The sequence below is a fragment of the Myodes glareolus genome, chromosome 21 (genome assembly GCF_982192425.1).
Source record: "Myodes glareolus chromosome 21, mMyoGla1.1, whole genome shotgun sequence".
In the NCBI taxonomy this organism is placed as follows: Eukaryota; Metazoa; Chordata; class Mammalia; order Rodentia; family Cricetidae; genus Myodes; species Myodes glareolus.
In genome coordinates, this window is record NC_142046.1 from 53,076,126 (window position 1) to 53,093,834 (window position 17,709).

At 45.7% G+C, this 17,709-nt stretch overlaps 1 protein-coding gene across 9 annotated transcripts in view; it reads left to right on the forward strand.

Moving 5' to 3' along the window:
- Rapgef4 (Rap guanine nucleotide exchange factor 4) overlaps positions 1-17,709 on the forward strand; it is a 262,768-nt gene that overhangs the window by 182,507 nt on the left and 62,552 nt on the right. For 7 of the 9 annotated variants that reach the window (XM_085680953.2, XM_048426319.3, XM_048426318.3 and 4 more), the window contains 4 exons: positions 3,364-3,417; positions 3,727-3,833; positions 6,668-6,789; positions 8,316-8,499. In XM_085680953.2, the coding sequence (XP_085537079.1) occupies positions 3,364-3,417; positions 3,727-3,833; positions 6,668-6,789; positions 8,316-8,499 (467 nt within the window). The remainder of the gene's footprint in view (positions 1-3,363; positions 3,418-3,726; positions 3,834-6,667; positions 6,790-8,315; positions 8,500-17,709) is intronic. The other 2 variants (XM_085680954.2, XM_085680956.2) reach the window with 1 other exon arrangement.

Consider the following 17,709-nt stretch of genomic DNA (forward strand, 5'->3'; position numbering starts at 1 on the left):
TGCTGCAGTGGAGGTGGTGGTAACTGAACTTATGATCCTGATCCTATGGTGGAGACACTAGAGTAAGCTATAAATAGATTGAACTACCAGCAATCTCAGAGAGTAGCAAATATGAGCTCAGACAAGCCCTTACACACCACTGGCCTTAGTGTTCTCAGTGAAAAAGAAAATGATGGTAAGCAAGGGGCTAGCATGGATAAAGGAGTATGGTAGACACATGCCACCCTGTCTCTACGGCAGGGTTTCCTACTTGAATACTTTATAATAATAACCATGTTATGTCTATCCTCCTAACTATTCGCAAAATAAAATTGTTATCCATATTTCTCTGTAACACAGCTGTGGTGAAATTTACTTGAACAACAAGGGCAAGCAAACTGGAAATAAGTAGACGGACCCAAAAGCAATGTAGTCACACTGGCCACGTAGGGGACCCTGAGCAGGCCTTCACCACCAATGATGGTTTCCCAGGGACCCTGCCTGCCTGTCTCAAGTCTGTCTAGATCACCACTCACGGCCAGGCGCTGGCCCTTTCTCAGACCTCCTGAGTGAACGCAGTTTGCCCTTCTAAGTCCTGTTCTCGGAAGAGAACACTTACCATGTTGCCCTGCATGTGTCCCTCCCAGACTTTATTTAAGTAAAGGGAAATCCCTTCCCCAAAGCACCCATTCATGATGTCGCCCCAAATGTGACTTTTCTGAGGTGGAGAAGGTTTTGAGAACCTTGCTTTTCAACAGATGAAACAGCCCCCTGGCCCGGGAACTGAAACCAGGATTGTCCAGCTGAGAGAACCTTGTGTGCAATCTGTGCCTTTAGAAGTCACAGTCAAAGGGAGTCAAAAGGATGCCTGATGCATCGCCCTGCTTTAGTAATACTTCCTTTTCAAGGAATTAAAAAAAAAGTCATTGAATGAAATAAACTAAACTAGGTACCACTTTTTAATATTTTGTTATACTATAGTAAGAAGCAAATAAAAACATCTATAATCTTTGAATAGTTTCATTCAGCTCACCAGGAACAAAAAGAAAGAAACACTTATCAGTGGTCCTCAGTTTGGGTCTCCTCTTGTCCTCCAGCTTGGCCAGCTTCTCAGAGACAAACTGATAAATGTCAGCTTTTCATGGGGGGGGGGGCGTCTGGAAAACAACCCCGCCTCCATCTGCTGCAGACCTCTTCTTCTTGAACAGGAAGAAGGGCCGGGTTCCTAGCATCATTTTCTGGAACAACCAGAAGCCTTTGCAGTTAGATCTGTAACCAGGAAGCCTCGTTAGGTGTATGAAGACACCCGTGTATTGCGTGGACATGATCACTGGAGCATTCAGTGGAGCTGAAATTCATAACTGGGAAGTTCACAGCCATCTTCAGCTGTGTGTTTCCAGGGAGCTGATGGACGATAGCCCTGTTTCCCTGGCTGGCCAATGTTCTGGATTGAGTACAGGAGTTTCATGGTCTCACAGCCTCTCACCCATCAGCAGGTCTACTGTAAAGAACACAGGAGCTGGCAGGGCACATTATTTTGAATTGTACCACATTGACATCCTTTGGTCTATGCTTGTTATAAGTGGCATGCTGCCGACACACCATGTGTTTCAGTGGGTGAGGTCTGCCAGATGCCACACGAAGAAAATGTTGAAATGGGTGAGTTCAAGGAGACAGTCTTAGAAGCAAATCTATGGCTCATCTCTCCTGGTTTTTGAAGTTCAGTATTGTTTGCCCCTTTAACTCTTTTATAATGCTAAAAACACCAACCCACCCAAAATTTGCCATTGATAAAAGGCAAATATAATGTTCATGTGTGTATATTCGCATTGAGGTTTAAAGTGTTTCTTAAAACTAAGAATGACCTTCATCTTCCTCAGTGGTTAAGTATTTTAAATGAGAAGTAGAAATGAACTCACCAATGTATTTTCGCTGTAATTAACTCCTATTTGCAAAAGGCAGGAAGGTGTTGCTATACAGTGTTATAATCTTTATGTCAGTGTTTGGGGACCGCCATAACAAACTGTCACTCACTGAGATAATCAAATCAATGAGCCTTCCCGCTGTGATCCAGACCTCTAGTGTGAGCCTCGGTTAAAATGGAGGCTCAACAGATCTTGCTGCTTTCGGAGACTCAATGGGGGCTCTTTTTTTTCCCTTGTCTGTTCCCCTGGGGAGACGTCTGTGCTTTTGGATCCTGGCCTTTTCCAGCTTCAAGGCCCCTGAGTCGCCAACTCCTCCTCTTTCCACTGTTGGGTGCTGACTCTGCCTTTCCTTCTTACATCCGATAACACAACCCCCAGAGACACAAGGCTGGTCTCCACACTGTGATCCCTCACCACGCCCACAGCATCCTTTTGCCATGTAACCTCATACGCACAGGTTCTGGGGATAAAGATGTGCGCATCTTTGGGGGATGTAGGTAAGGAGCCCCAGACTACTAAAGCTTCAAAGGAATCAGATCAAATCAAATCATGCTATTCAAACGTGTCACAAACAACATTGTATCCACGACTCTTCCACCACCTTTGACCCTACACATTTGGAAAGTTCATTGCCAGGCATGTGAGAAAATGAAGGCTGGGGCTTTCGTTTTATAGAAACTGGACTTCTCCGTTGTTTCAGATGCAACACATCCATCCATAGAACGTGTTTCGTCTGAAGAGTGCTGGCTAGGTCCTGGAGCTAATCTGACTGGCATAGTCTCTGGAAGGCTGCAGTTTTCTCAGGAAAGAGACGCACAGCAGCTGCCTCCCTCCTTTGGGTTCTAGGAGCCTGAGTGCAGGAAGCTCCATGCAAAAATAACAACGAACGAACAAACAAACAAACCAAAAACCACTGCCAAGAAAGAGTCTTAATTGCACAAGAGAACAGGGAACAGGGCATTCCCACCCCAAATCAATACTTTATCCACAGCCCAGGGCAGGTCACTGGAGCCTCTGACTGTTTACCTTACTTGCTTTCTCCCTGCCCTGGTGTTTGTTATGCTTCAACCAGCTGCCTTTCCCCTTCTCATTGAGTCTATGAACATTGAGTCATTCCTGTTTGGTTCTTTTTTTTATTTTTTAAAAACAATTTATATTTAATTGTTGGCAAACTGAATGGTCCAATTTTGCCCTTTGAATGCCTGTGCATTCAAGTTCTTTAGGAGGCCTCTCTCTTCCTTTCTCTTTCTCTCTCTCTTTCTTTCTCTCTTTCTCTCTTTCTCTCTCTCTTTCTCTCTCTCTTTCTCTTTCTCTTTCTCTTTCTCTTTCTCTCTCTCTCTCTCTTTAAATTCTATTTTGAGTTTCATAAAAATTGGTGTTTCTTATTATCCCCAACCCATAATTTTCTTTACTGAATTTTTTGTTTAATTTTCTTTTGCCTTAACATTTTATTTTTCAGACACCTCTCATTGAACCTCACGTTCCTCTCCGTCCTGCTAACACCATTACCAAGGTAATGGGATGTAGGTGGGTTGATGAGCCATCCAGCTCGCTTCTTAAGTACCACTGGAGGTGGTTCCTGTGTCAGTGCGTCAAGTCAAGGCTCCTCAGAGTCACTTCCCAGAGCCAATAAACATGCAGCCTGTCTCAGTTCTCGACACAACAGTGACATGTCTTATGCGTGAACAATGTAAATATGTATGAGTGTGTTGTGTTTTTCTATCCGGACTCTGATTAGAAAGTGGTTTAAGAATTCACCGGGTCCACTCCCTTCCGTAAACTCTCTTTTCCCCTCTTCTCCTCCCATCTGATTAAAACCCAGGTCCCTTCAGAGAAGATCCTCAGAGCTGGGAAAATCCTACGAATTGCCATTCTCTCTCGAGCACCCCACATGATAAGAGACAGAAAATACCACCTAAAGACGTACAGGTATGTTTGTTCATCCTCACGGCTTGGCCCCCTCCAATCGGTGTTTTATAAAAGTGGGACAGATAGCCTCTATTATAAATTCCAGGGTTCCAGCCTGCACTTGTTTTAGCCCCCAGCACTGCAGGCTGATGTGTGCAGGCATGAACAAAGCGGAAAAACCCCTGTGCTTGCTTGCCAACATCTTTCAGTGGCCCTTAGTACTAAGTTCATCTAGCACTCACACAGTTCTTATATGCCAGGGGTGACACCACACCACTTCCCACATGGGATCATGAAGTTTATCTCCACCGCATTCCTTCCAGAAAGGCGTATCTATATATGTGTTCATTTTTTAGATGACAAAACTGACCCCGGGCAAAGAGAGCAAACAACGTCCCTTCACTAAGTCCTGTGTCCAGGGAGTACACAAGCAAGTTTTGCACAAAATATGGTTGATCTCTTAATTCAGTGATTATTTTTTTAATTTTTAAGTCATAGTGTTACAAGCTCTAAGGATACGGAAGTGAACAAAATATATATAATCTTTTATGAAGTTTGTTTTCTAGTGAAGTTTTATTTAGTAAGATACTTAACATGGCAGGGAGTGGGGTGTGCATTTGCTGAAGCTGTCGGAGGACACTGGGTGACCTGCTCAGTCACTGTCCATACTACTCCTTCAAGGCAGGGTCTCTCACTAGACCTGGAGCTAGGCTGGCAACCAAGTCCCCAGGATCCCCTGTCTCTTCCTGTCACAGTACCAGAATGATAGGCATGTGCCTGGCCACACTTCACTTTTTACGTGGGCAATTCAAACTCAGGTCCCCATGCTTGTGGGGCAGATGCCCACTGAGCCAGCTCCCAGAGCCACATTTTCACAGCCTCTTTCAGAGTCTCAGTCTTGTTCTGCAGCCCTCAACATTGATCTGTCTGGACTCTGTGGCTCATGCAGTATAGTTCTAAGGAAAGTCAAGATTTAGAACAAAGCCAAACAAAACTAAAACACATGAACTGCATGTCCCCAGAATTCAACCCCGTTAGCCCTCAGCTCTTTTGCTTTAGATGGACCTTAAAGTTCACATGGCTGAAAAGATCTTTTTTGTTGGATGTTTTAGTTATTTTTTTTTCCCTTCAAATGTGAGTATGCTCGCCCAACTCTTGACTCGTGTTGGGGAAATTCCATTAACTATGTCATGTTTGGTGACACATCCTAGAAACGGGAAGTCAGAAACTGATCTCTTCCTGAGGCCATCCTGCGGAGACTTAAATCCCTGACATGGGGTGTTATGTCTGCTCCACACCCTATGACATAAATTAATGATCTGCTGGTGATGACCAGTGGGCTCCCCTGGAAACCATGGGCACGGTTTCCTCTTCTGCGGCAGTCTGAGTTCTTGCCCCAGATCCGTGCTGGCACGTTCCATCTCCTCCCTCCTGCTCTTTATCCCATTGTATGTCTGCTTCAGTATCAGAACGTTGAGGCCCTGCCAGATCCAGTATCATCCCAATGACCACTATGCTAGAGTGGATGACAGTCAGTTCTGATTAGGTGTCATTTAGCGGAAATGGTACCCAGGGACTCTGCTATGTGCCCCTGTTGTGTATTCTGACTCCAAAGTCCCTGTGTCTTTCCTAGAAATTCGATGCTCTGAATCAGCTTTGTTGCTTTTTTTTAAAGAGCAATCATTGAATTAAAAGTCAAATAAAATTGATTTCTATACTTTTATAAGAACTTTTCCACGAATAATCTACCAAATCATAAGAGAAATGTTTGTTTTGTATGTTTAGCTCAGAGGTATTTGGTTACTTCAGAGTGAAGATGTAGGTGTTTCTTCACCCTTGGAAGTTGTGATGGATGAGTAGAGCCGGCCTTCTCAACCGTCCTCCCCGGGTCAGGGTCACTGCATCCCAAGAGCGGATAGATTTCCGAGATTCTAGAATATTGGACCTGGAGAAGGCCTTCAAAGTCATCACTTGTTCTTCCCTTACCTTACAGAGAAGGAATCAGAACCAGAGAGATGGCCAAAGTCACATAGTTAATGAGTAGCAAACTCAATAACTCTACCACTTCAAGATTTTTCCCAAAGTGGCCCAGGACAAGGAATCTAGTTTATGCTAGAATTCTTCAGGTTTGGCCCCATCTCTGCTCATCCTGAGAGGTTGTCCCATTCTTAACATGCCAAGGGAGGCAACCAATGAGTCAGGCCCAGCTGCACGCCACCATCTGCTCTGGGCCTCCCTGCCCTATTCCATGTCCCTTGAGATGTGTCCCTAGGACTTCAGGACTGCACTTTCTCCCTTGTACACACACATAAGTAACACCTGCCCTATTTTCACACCTCCCTCAGAGTTTCCTAATACGTAAGTGTATAATTGTATATGTCCTAAGTAACACACATAGCTTGCCTTCCCACTACAGGGGACAGCTTTGGGACTAACACATGGCTGTACAGGGAGCATCTGGTGTTGTTAGATGACAGATTCTGTGGACACGTTAATGCTCATGACACAGAACCTTTTCGAAAAGGTTTGCATTGCTAATTGCTCATGTCTCCCAGCAGCCCTCACCCTGAGCTGTCCCAGGGCAGCTCACAGTGCTAGACTTAGAAGAAAGGGTAATGCTTTCCATCTAGCTGCCCTTGAGTAGGTTGGTGTTCTGTCTTCTAGTGTTCTTCTATTTACACAACCCTGCTTAGATGGTTGGTGCAAGAGCCTAAGGCTATATCCCTAAAAATGCTTTCTTTGCCTTGTTACCGCTTATGGTACCACGCTTTTCGGAAGGTTCTCCTCTCGAAAGCTTTTCCCACTCTCTCTGCAAAGGGGTGACTTTTCCGTCCTCTGTATCTCATCCCCTTTAGACAATGCTGTGTCGGGACTGAACTGGTAGACTGGATGATTCAGCAAACGTCCTGCGTTCACTCCCGGACTCAAGCTGTTGGCATGTGGCAGGTCTTGCTAGAAGACGGTGTCCTCAACCACGGTAAGATGGGCCCCAGGCTCTGGAAAACTCTCAAGTCAGACGAAGTGTATTGCCCTGGGTAAGCTATTGCTGCATTCCCAAGGGGGCAAGAGAGAATGATGATCTCCTTAAGGAACCACCAAGCTAGCATCTTCATTTAGCAATACAAATGCGGCGAGCGGATGCTATTGATTGCCACGTTCCACCATCGTACCTTCCTAACTTCCGAGACCGAAGGAAAGGAAAATGAAATTGCAGCCAGGGTGCATCAGCTCCAATTATGTTTATTAGTTTGCATTCATGGTTCATTGATGGTGTGATTAGACTGCAAGCATTGCATCGCAGTCCCTAGGCAGGCTCAGAATGAAAGAACAATGAAATGTGTGGCCGGGCTGATGACATGAGAGTCAGTAATGAATTCAGAATCTGCCTTTTCACTGCGCCGCTGTCTGGGAGAGCCGATTTGTATCCCGGCCGGATGGCCATGTTTAAAATCAGAGCGGGCGCTGCTGCAATTGCGGTCTCTAGTAACTGCCGCAGCTCTGGTTGAACAGGAGAGCTATTCAGGGCCGGGGTGTGACTGCCGCTGAACCGCTCATGCCACTTGCTTAAGCCTACTTTCCTAAACATGAAAACATTCAAATCAGTCGTTTCATCCACCAGCACCTGGGAACTTGGGAGAAAGAATTTTGCTCGAGTTTCCTCAGACATTCCAAGTGTTCATGTGTGTGCCAGCCACCTGGGGCTCTTGCTCAAAGCAGATTCCGACTTCGCAGGTCTGGGATGGGTTCTAGGCACCTTGTATTGCAATAAGCGCCTGTGTGTTGCTGCCGCCGCCACCACCACCTCCGCCACCATCCCTCTTTCAGGAATCTGCCAGGGTCTACCACTGTTTTTTGTCTTTTATCTTGACGGTCCATGCTATAGAGGAACTAAGTGACTTCCAGACACTTAGATGAGGGGTTCTAGCCCAGCCCACCTTCTTTTCTAACAGAGACTTAAATCTTGTTGGTCACTTGGTTAGGATGTGTGAGTTCCTGGGTCTGAGTTCCCCAGCTTTGCCTTTGTTCTTGTAAACCTTTTTCCCCCTCCAAGTGGTGAGAGTACTGTGTCTTAACGGGTACACAGAGCAATAAAAGCCTAAGTTCTGACCTCCCTTAGGGATGCCTCCCAAGGGAGACCGCACTCCCAAAGCCGTTCCACAAGCAAGCTCTGACAGTGAGTTGACCAGTTTGGGACACACGCCCCACACTGTAGAAAATGCCACCAAGGCATTGCGTGCTCATTCTATGAAAGCTGGCAGGTGCCCACAGGAGGCGCGGGGAGGCAAAATCGGGTGGGTCCAGGAGGCTGTGGCTCAGATGACTGTACACGAACGGCTGGGCTTCTAGCTGCCCCGCCTGAGTGAGGTGGAGTTCGGAGGACTCGGGCTCCCAGCTGAGCCGCTGCCTGGCTGTCCTGCAGGACTCCGGCCCTGTACTCCTGCCAGCGAGCCGTGGGTCATCGCTTCAAGCCCCGGCCGACCCTTGCCTCTATGTTTCCCACAGTGGACCAGGAGCGCCATTTCCAAGACAAATATTTATTTTATCGATTTCTGGATGACGAACACGAGGATGCCCCTTTGCCTACCGAGGAGGAGAAGAAGGAGTGTGATGAGGAGTTCCAGGACACCTTGCTGCTGCTGTCTCAGATGGGCCCTGATGCCCACATGAGGATGATCCTGCGCAAACCGTAAGCAAGCGGGAGCTCGCGGCGGCGGCTCGCCTGGCCGCGGGCACATCCGGGGAGGGGTGCCAGGCTGGTGGCGGAAGTCCTGGCCATCCCTCAAGTCAGAGGAGGGATGACTAAGGGGTGCGACCACAGTGGTGTTTGTCTCTGTTTTATTTTAAACTTTGACCCCCTCCCCAAATGCCAAGGTCCACTCGTGTGAGTTTAAACGATGATATATCTTTAGCAGGCGACTCAGGATATCAAACCAGAGCGCCCATACTACTGGCCTTTGCCAGTGGCAAGCAGAAGCTGTTCTGCTTCTATGCCAGACTGAGGCAGCCCCATTCTTCATGGTCCTAGAGGGCAAGTATCCCCAGAAGCAAAGCTCCCATGCCCACGTTGCATTCTTTCATCCATTAAATCATTCATTCCTTCTTTTGGTAAAACCCCTTCAAGGCTGACCATTCAGTCAGTGAGGCAGCTGGAAGCTCTCTTGTCTGTCACAGCTGGCCACAAGCTGATAGCGACAACCTTGAGATATTTAATTAGGTCAAAGAAGAAAAGTGTGAAGCCCCTGTTAGACCTCAGGCATTCTGCTATTGCTCCATGGCCCGCAAAGCGCATGGCCGCTCCCAGGCTTTCTCAGGGAAACATTTGCAGTCGAGGCGGCTCGGTGCTAGATTGGGAAACCGCACACACAGGCTTCTACTTTCATGCTGGAAACAAAGCCCTCTCCTCCATACAGCCAGTGCCAGGCGGCTATGGATGCCAACCCTGAACCACTAGCTCGGCCGACCTTCCTTTATGCTCTGGTCTCTGCAAGAACATTTGATTTTACATCTGCTCTGTCCACTGGGCACTTTCTAAGCGAGAGCTGCCCCTCAGACTGACTTCCCCAGCAACTGCCCCTTGGACCAGTTCACAATGGCCTCTGAGGGCAGCTTTATTTCCTTCCCCCAGGACTCTTTCACTTTCACTGGCCCATACTCCAGGCAACATGGGCTTTTCAACACATGTCATTTTTGTCACACTGTGTCCCCTTTGTCCAAACTCTCTCTTGGGGCTTAATCTTCTACACAGAGTGTTTCAAAGGCTTTTCCCTCACCCCAGTTGGTGCTATCATCCTTCACTCTAGAACCATGGTTTTCAGCTCTTTTAGCCTCAATCCCCTTTCTTCAAACAGAAATTTAATAGAAGGATCCAAAATATCAAATAGAAAAGCCAGAGCTACACTGCCCTAAGCAGGAGTAGGGTCCAAGGACCCTGCCCAGACAATTTGTGCTCTGTCTGCCCTGCAGGGTCATGGGAGAATGGCCAAGGGCACAAGAATTCCCCAGGGTTGTGGAAATCAAATAGATAGTGGCCTCAGAAACCACATTTTCTCTCCAGTCAGACTATTTCCTTTCCTCCTGACCAGTTCGTTCATCATCTGTCCTTCTTCATCTCTCCTGGCTTCATCTCTTTTTTTTACTATTTTCCTTGCTGTCACGTTCATTCAAGCCGCCATCATTCTGAGGTTCTGAGTCCAGCTGAGGCAGACCCTAAGGCATCTGGAAATGCGTGGGGATGTTTGGGTTGTCAGAACATGAATGGACACACAGGCTGTTGGCATCCGTTGGACGGAGGTGAAGACTCTAGGGCTACTAAAGGCATCCAATGTCCAGGATCCCTGCCACATTTGCCCTGCACATTTGCTTTCTTGCCCACTGAGAAGCAGCCAGATACGGGGAGTCTGTGAAAGGCAATCACACAGTGCCAGTTTTCTCCATTAACCCCTTATTCGCCAGCACTTCTTGACCACCTAACTTGTTCTGAATGCTGTGGAGTTGAGTTAAGAAGGAACATGAGGCTGTTCCTTTTTTCTGGAGCTCTATGTGAGCAGAAGATAGCTCGAGACCCATGAACAAGGAAGCAATCAGGGCTGTACTACATCCTATAATGGACAAGGTAGTGTGTGTTAGCATTCTATACTGTAGGGAAGGGTTTCCCTAGTGTGAAATAGTAAGGCTATGTACCTGTCTTAGATGAGGTTTCTATTGCTATGAATAGATACAATGACCATAACAACTCTTATAAAGGAAAACATTTAATTAGGGTGTCTTATAGTTTCAGAGGTTTGGTCCATTATCATCATGGTGGGATGTCGCAGCATGCAGGTACACATGATTATGGAGAAGGAACTGAGATCCTTCTACATCTTGATCTACAGGCAGCAGGAAACGAATGGTGTCACCGGGTGTAGCTTGAGCATAGGAGACCCCCTCAAAGCCCGCCCCCACAGTTAGACACTCCCTCTAACAAAGCCATGCCTCCTAATGATGCCACTCCCTGTCAGGGCCATTTTCTTTCAAACCACCACAGTCCCCAACAAGGAAGCCATCAATAAGCATTTTTTGAGTGACTGGGCGAGTTAACAGCCCCTGCCAATCCTTCCTCGGCTCTTCCTTGCCGTTGGATTCACTAAGACTTCTCTCTTCAAGTGCTTACCAAGTGGATTAAAATGTAGAAAGAGTAACTGCTCCTTTGAGGAGTCTGTAAGCCCAAGTTAGAGTCAAATGGGACAGACATTTATTGAGTATGTGCTGTACGCTCGAGACTTCTTGCCTAGGTTTCATGAGTCATCCCTAGAAATAGGGTCCACCGGTCTAGCACGTGTAAGTGAAGCTATGAGTTCTCTTCCCAGCACCCCCAAGGAGAGATGGTGCTGTTCCCATTTTCATCCACAATCCAATGAATTACATGAACCCCAGATACCCAAGTCTTCAAGAAACATTGATTTCCCAGGCTTGGCTGTGGTTGACCTCTGGCTATTGAACAGCAGGGTTTCACTTGGTGTTGTGGCACAGGCCTTGGGTCTGAGCATTTGAGAGGCTTAGGTAGGAAGATTTGGAGCTGGAGGCTATCTTGGGCAACATAGCAAATTTCAGGCCAGTTTGGATTACATATGGAGATTCTGTCTCGAAAAAAAAAGCAAGAAGATAAAGATTCACTGATAGTCCAAGACATATTATTTGGGGATTTTCTTCCCATCTTCCCAGGATTTTTTTTTTTATTTTGGCAAACATTGGAATTGGACTGGCAATGCTTCGTTAGGCTTGTGTATTTCCTTCCTATTTGAATGACAGCTCTTACGGGGTGGGAAAGTGAAAAATAAGGGTTCAAATTTTGTGAGATAGATATTCATGTTCTACACACACACACACACACACACACACACACACTCACACACTCCCCCCTCTGCTTTTTGGTTAGTTATTTTTCAATTTTCTAGTAATTTTTGAAGATATCACTTGATTCTATTTAAGAGCAAAGAAAAGAAACCAGTTTGATCAAGAATCACCAGCACCCGGGCTGTTCTTGAAGGGACCAACGAGGCCACCTCCGTGGGTCCTGGGGCAGTTGGCTCTTTATGGCCCAAACTGCCGAGTAACTGAGAAACGTGGAGTCACAGCATGTGTTGGCTCTATGTCAGCGGGGCCAGGACCTCCAGTTTTTGAACTCAGCACAGCTGCACTTGTGATAGTCACCACTGCCAGAGAGGTTGCAGAACTCTGATAATTACTGGGAAAGAAATAACACAATATTCTTTGATGAGAAGATTACTTTGAGAATTTGATTGTATAATGAAGATGTTGCTTTGAAAGGTACTTCCCATTGTTCTGAGGCTGAGACTCGCTAGCTTGAAAAAAAAAGTGTCACTTGTTTTGACAGGCTACTTAGAAAAATTCTCTGTTTATTACATTAACTGCAGCATTTTAACTGTCAAACTATGAAAGAATGTTCCGCAGTTTAAAAAACAGAATAGAGCTTCAGGGGGAATTTTTTTTTTTGGCACACTCTTGTTGCTATTGGTATTGAAAGAAAAAAAAACATACATTCTGAATGTGAAATTAGCTTTTTATGTGGTGGCAGACAGCGTGGCTCACAATGCCCATCGTGGTTGCGCAGGTGTGGACCTGCATGGCATTTGGGGGCAAATGCGGCAGAGCGGTGACAGGTTGACAGCACTGTTGTTGTAGCGTTGAGACAGGGCCATCAAACACAAATGAACCCTCAGAGCTGATTGTTTTGACTTCGCTTTGTTTATAAGCCCGAATGCAGGAGGTTACTGTGCACACACGGATATAAAACAGAGTGCTTCCTCGCGGATGTGGGCATTTGTGTACACTGAAGCAGGCACTTTGGATAGGAAGCCATAGGCCAAAAGATACAGAGATGGCCAGGTGGGTACCATACTGTAAAAGGTGAAGCCGCCTGGAAACAAAGAGGCTTCGCGGATGCAGGATTCTCCTGCCGTCAAGCCTTCCGGCTCCCTCCATGAAGAGGGAGACTCTGTGTCCCACTCTTGACAGGGGTCTCACGAAGGCCTGCCTGCAGTGGGAGGGAAATGAAGATTGCATTTCTCAAATCGCATTCGAGTCATGCCCTTCTGAAACTTCCTAAAAAAGAAATCCACTGAACCTGGAAAGAGCGGGGGCGGGGAGGACAGGACAGCACAGGAAAATTAGATTGCCGTATTGAAAGTTGTTAGCATGTTGTTCTGCTGTCTTCCACATGGGCCTGAAACTCATGAACTGCAATTCACTTATTTTATGTGACCAGTGAAAGGTTTTAGGCGTCTGAGTCTAGAAAGCAAATGAACACTGGGAAGAGGCAAGGACTGTCCACCCCTGCCGATTGGTGGCGCTAATGCCCAATAGCCCTGCTGACTGGATGCTCTATACAGTTGTTAGGGGAACATCAGGGGGCTGTCTACTTTTTCTTAATTAGCAAAACTTGTCTTTTAAAATATTTATTATTAGTAGTATTAGTATTATTTATTATTATTATTGTGTTTGTGTCAGGAGTCTACAAAGGCCAGAAGAGGGTATTGGATTCCCTGTGGGTTGCCTGATGTGGTACTGGGAACTGAACTGAGGTCTTCTTGAACAGTAGAAAACCCTCTTAACCACCGAGCCATCTCTCCATCCCCACTTGTCTTAACTGGATCTTTCTTTGTCCAGACTGTATTTGAGGATATGAAGTTTGAAATTCTAAAATTTTAGGAAGGTATCTTTTACTCTGTAGATCTCAGATTCTCCAGCCAAAAGTCACTGGTGGTTTTCACTTTTGGGGGGGCATGTACTCTCCAGGAGAATGTCCACCATTGGGCAGTTCATTTCCACATGGTGCTCAGAGGAAAGAGGAAGCCTGAGCCTAGGAGCCGAAGCTGGGAAACAGGATGCACTGTGGGCCCTTCCCACAGTGTATCCTTCGGTGCTCAGCGTACAGCCTCTCTTCTCATTGCAAAGGTTGCTGTGACCTTATTGAAAGCTTAGGGAGTGGACCTGCGTAAGTGATTCCACTAAGTGGGTCATTTCTGGAGTTTAGAATTACATCTCTTTAGAACAGCAGTGTGCTATGTTCTGTTCATGTCTGCATACCCAAGAAAATGCACTGAAGTGTGTGTGTGTGTGTGTGTGTGTGTGTGTGTGTGTGTGTGTGTGTTCAGGTACCTCCAGAGGCCAGAAGAAGATATTGGATTCTCTGTGGGTTGCCTGATGTGGTACTGGGAGCTGAACTGGGGCCCAGGGCAGCAGTGCTATAGCTGGACACTTACACATTTGGGTTCCTGGTAAGATTCTTCTTCTTCTTCTTCTTCTTCTTCTTCTTCTTCTTCTTCTTCTTCTTCTTCTTCTTCTTCTTCTTCTTCTTCTTCTTCTTCTTCTTCTTCTTCTTCTTCTTCTTCTTCTTCTTCTTCTTCCCCTCCTCCTCCTCCTCTTCCTCTTCCTCTTCCTCTTCCTCTTCTTCTTCTTCTTCTTCCCCTCCTCCTCCTCCTCCTCCTCCTCCTCCTCCTCCTCCTTCTCCTTCTTCTCCTTCTTCTCTTTCTCCTCCTCCTCCTCCTCCTTCTCCTCCTCCTCCTCCTCCTTCTACAATTAGTGGTGTGAGGGTCTTTACGGTATGAACTGTGCTATCTGATCTCGGAATGTCCCTGCATGCATTCATGTTGTAGTGGGCGCCTATGTGAGTTGATTCTCTGCTTCTTAGGAGCAGCAAAGGCTGTGGTTGCCTTGGTGCTTCTTCCTCTCAGAACAGAGAAGGAGCTTCCAGCCAGGCAGGGGCACCAGCAGAGGGGTGGGCCCGAAACCTGCTGGGAAAATAAAGAGCTGCTTGACATTTAAAGGAGTTCCAGGACCAGGTGCAGAGTTGAGCTAGTGAGATAAAAGAAGGTCAGTTATGTCATCTTTGGACATTAGAAGGAATTTACAGTCCTTTCAGGGAACCGTGGAAGAGCATAAATGGACGATGTGCATGGTCAGTTATGCACTATATCGACTTTTCTGAAGCTGACATCTCTAATGGTTGTAGAGAATGGACTAGACGGGCCAAGACTGAGAGCAGCTAGACGTTTGTATGAGATTAAAATTAATGGTTTTTGGAGAACTTAATGATACCATTTGAAATACATGCATGCAATCCAAGAGCCTGCTAAATAACTTGTCAGTAATGTGGAGCATGAGAGCCAGGATTCTATTCTCACAAATTTGCCACCACACATCCAACATCTCTTGGGTGCAAATCTCAAAGATTTAATAATGCCTGCTAACCCTCTCCCTCCTTTCCAAGGGCTTGCAAATGGAAATACAAATGCAATTGCACTTAATGATAGGCAGCATTTATTAAGTGCCTATGTGGTAGGCACTGGGCTAAATACTTCTTTACTCAACCAACGGAGAAGTAGTTAATGCATGTACTTCCCACCTTATAGATTAGGAGCCAGAAGCTTAGGCAAATGCTGCTGCCTGTGGTGATCCAGATCATGGTAGACTATGAATTTGATCCAGATGTCTAACTCTGGTTCTGTGTTCCACCTGCCATGGTCCTAAAGGGTCTCAGAATGGCTTTGTAGGTTATGTCTTGGGCATTGGTGAAGAACGATGTCATGGAAATTGGATTTTAAAGTAGTTATTACAGTGTTACATCATCTCAATAAATCATTCCTCTATAAATCTGAAATACGAGCATAACACATTCAATAAATTATTACCATGTAGAATAGAATGTAAGTGTGCCATTTGCTGTAGAGAGGGTTCTACTTTCAGAGAGGTCCTGATGATTCCTCAGTCCATAAAGGGTTGTTATAATAATGGATTCCTCATAGGCTCCAGGAACCTCTTATGTGTATCTGTGCACTGAGTTCTGCTCTGTGTTGTCAGTAGCAGAGTCCACGTGGTTGTGTGGGGGTAACATTGTCAAGACTGATGCCACAAAAATGAACTGACTTATGAACATCCTTATATAGGATGCCCAACTAAATTTAGATTTCAGATAAACAATGCTTTCTTAAAACTATATATGTTTCATGCATTTATTTCTTGAGGCAGAGTTTCACTTGTAAACCAGGATGGCTTCAAACTTACGGATACCTGCTGGCCTCTGTCTCTGGAGTGCTGGGACTAACAGGGTTCACAACCATGCCTGGCTCTCATGCATATTGCTAAAAACTGGTCCCTGACTTGGGATTATTAATAGGCTTGTCTTTACAGATGTCTGGGAGAGGTACTGGAAAACTTAAGTAAGAAGACAAACCCCAACTGGGAGGAGCCACCTCACTCCATCAGCACCACACAAGATGTAGTGACTCACATTTGAATCACACTAGGTATTTTACATGGTGACCTCCCATCCTTTATCCCTTTGAAGCATTAAATAATTCTATGAACTCGACATGGCTAATTATAACTTCCTGTGTTCAGAAGAACTTGTGCTTAATGGATGTCAAGGGCTTCTCTTGTTTGATTCTTTCCTTCCCACAATGTTGCTTCAGGTTTCTCCTTTCTAGTAGAGTTAATAAATTAGGATAGAATGAGAGAAGAAGGAGGAGGAAAATGAAGAAAGGAATGAAGGAAGGAAGAGGAGGAGGAGGATAAGAAAAAAAAATGGGATGATTCCACTTTTTCCATAATTCTATCCCAGACAAGAACTGACAGTTTACTGAGAAGAAAAATAAAGCTAACAATGTATCCTTGTAGCACCCCTGAAAGCTTACATTTTCTATTGCACCCAAAAGCTGAATGTGAGCTTTCCATCTGAATCCTTCCTAATTTTGGTTTGTCCTCCTCCACTTAATACTTGGGTATTTCAAAGGAAAATATCAGTAGTTGCACTTCTTACAAAGTTTAATGTTAGGGGCTGTCAAGATGGCTCCGTGGCCAGGGGAAATTACGTGCTCTTGTAGAGGACTGTAGTTTAGTTCTTATCCCTTCATGGTGACTCACGACTGCCTGTAAGTCCAGTTCCAGAGGTTCTGACAACCTCTTCCAGGTTTCCTGGGCTCTGAGTACCAGGAAGGAACATGGTGCTCATACACATGTAAGAATTCACCCATACACAGAAGACAAAAACAAAAATTTCTTTCTTTTTTTAAACAGGAGAGTGTTCTTGTAAGACACATTTTCCAGAAGAATATAAGGCATATTCTATTCCTGAGCTCAAACAAATACCTTGTCCTAAAAGCATTTAGGGTGTAGAATCTCTGACCTATGGATCCGGGACCCCATGTCTTATGGGATGGCACTCATTCTTACAAGCAGAAAGTTTTTGCTGTTTGCTGAGAGTTTATATAGGTTTCTAATCTCATAGAGTCATGCAAAGCCCCACTACACAGACTTGCCAGTAAGAACAAAAAAAATAGCTACTTGCATCTAGCAAACTTCTCGGTGGTTAATTTGAGAGGGTGGCAGCTGGGCAGGGCACCTCACTGCTAGTCACAGGGAATGCCCCTGACATGTATGAAGAAGGATATTGGGAGGTGGAAAAAGCAAGCAAGCAAGCAAACAACAACAGCAACCTGTTTCTCTAGACAAGGGCACAGACCCCACCATACTTCCTTTTAAGGGGGGTAGAAAAAGTAAGATTTATACACAGTCTCAAGAGCACCTAAAAGTGATAGGGGTCTAAAACATGACGTACAAGTAGAGTGTCAGGTGGATTGTGGTAAAATCCTCCATCAGAAACAAACATTCCTCCAGAGGTAAACAAAGCATTTCTTGAAACTTAGAAGCTTAAACATGACATGTGCTTGCATTTCTATTGTTGACTTCCTTGAGTGCTGGCCACACCAATCAGGGTCGACCAGATGGCGGTCTACTGGAACCAGTTTCTTTGCTTTCCTTGACTGCATATTGTCCTGTGTCCCTCCCCCCAGCCACGCCTACATGCTTCTTGGTAAATGGGTGAATCCCTCATTTT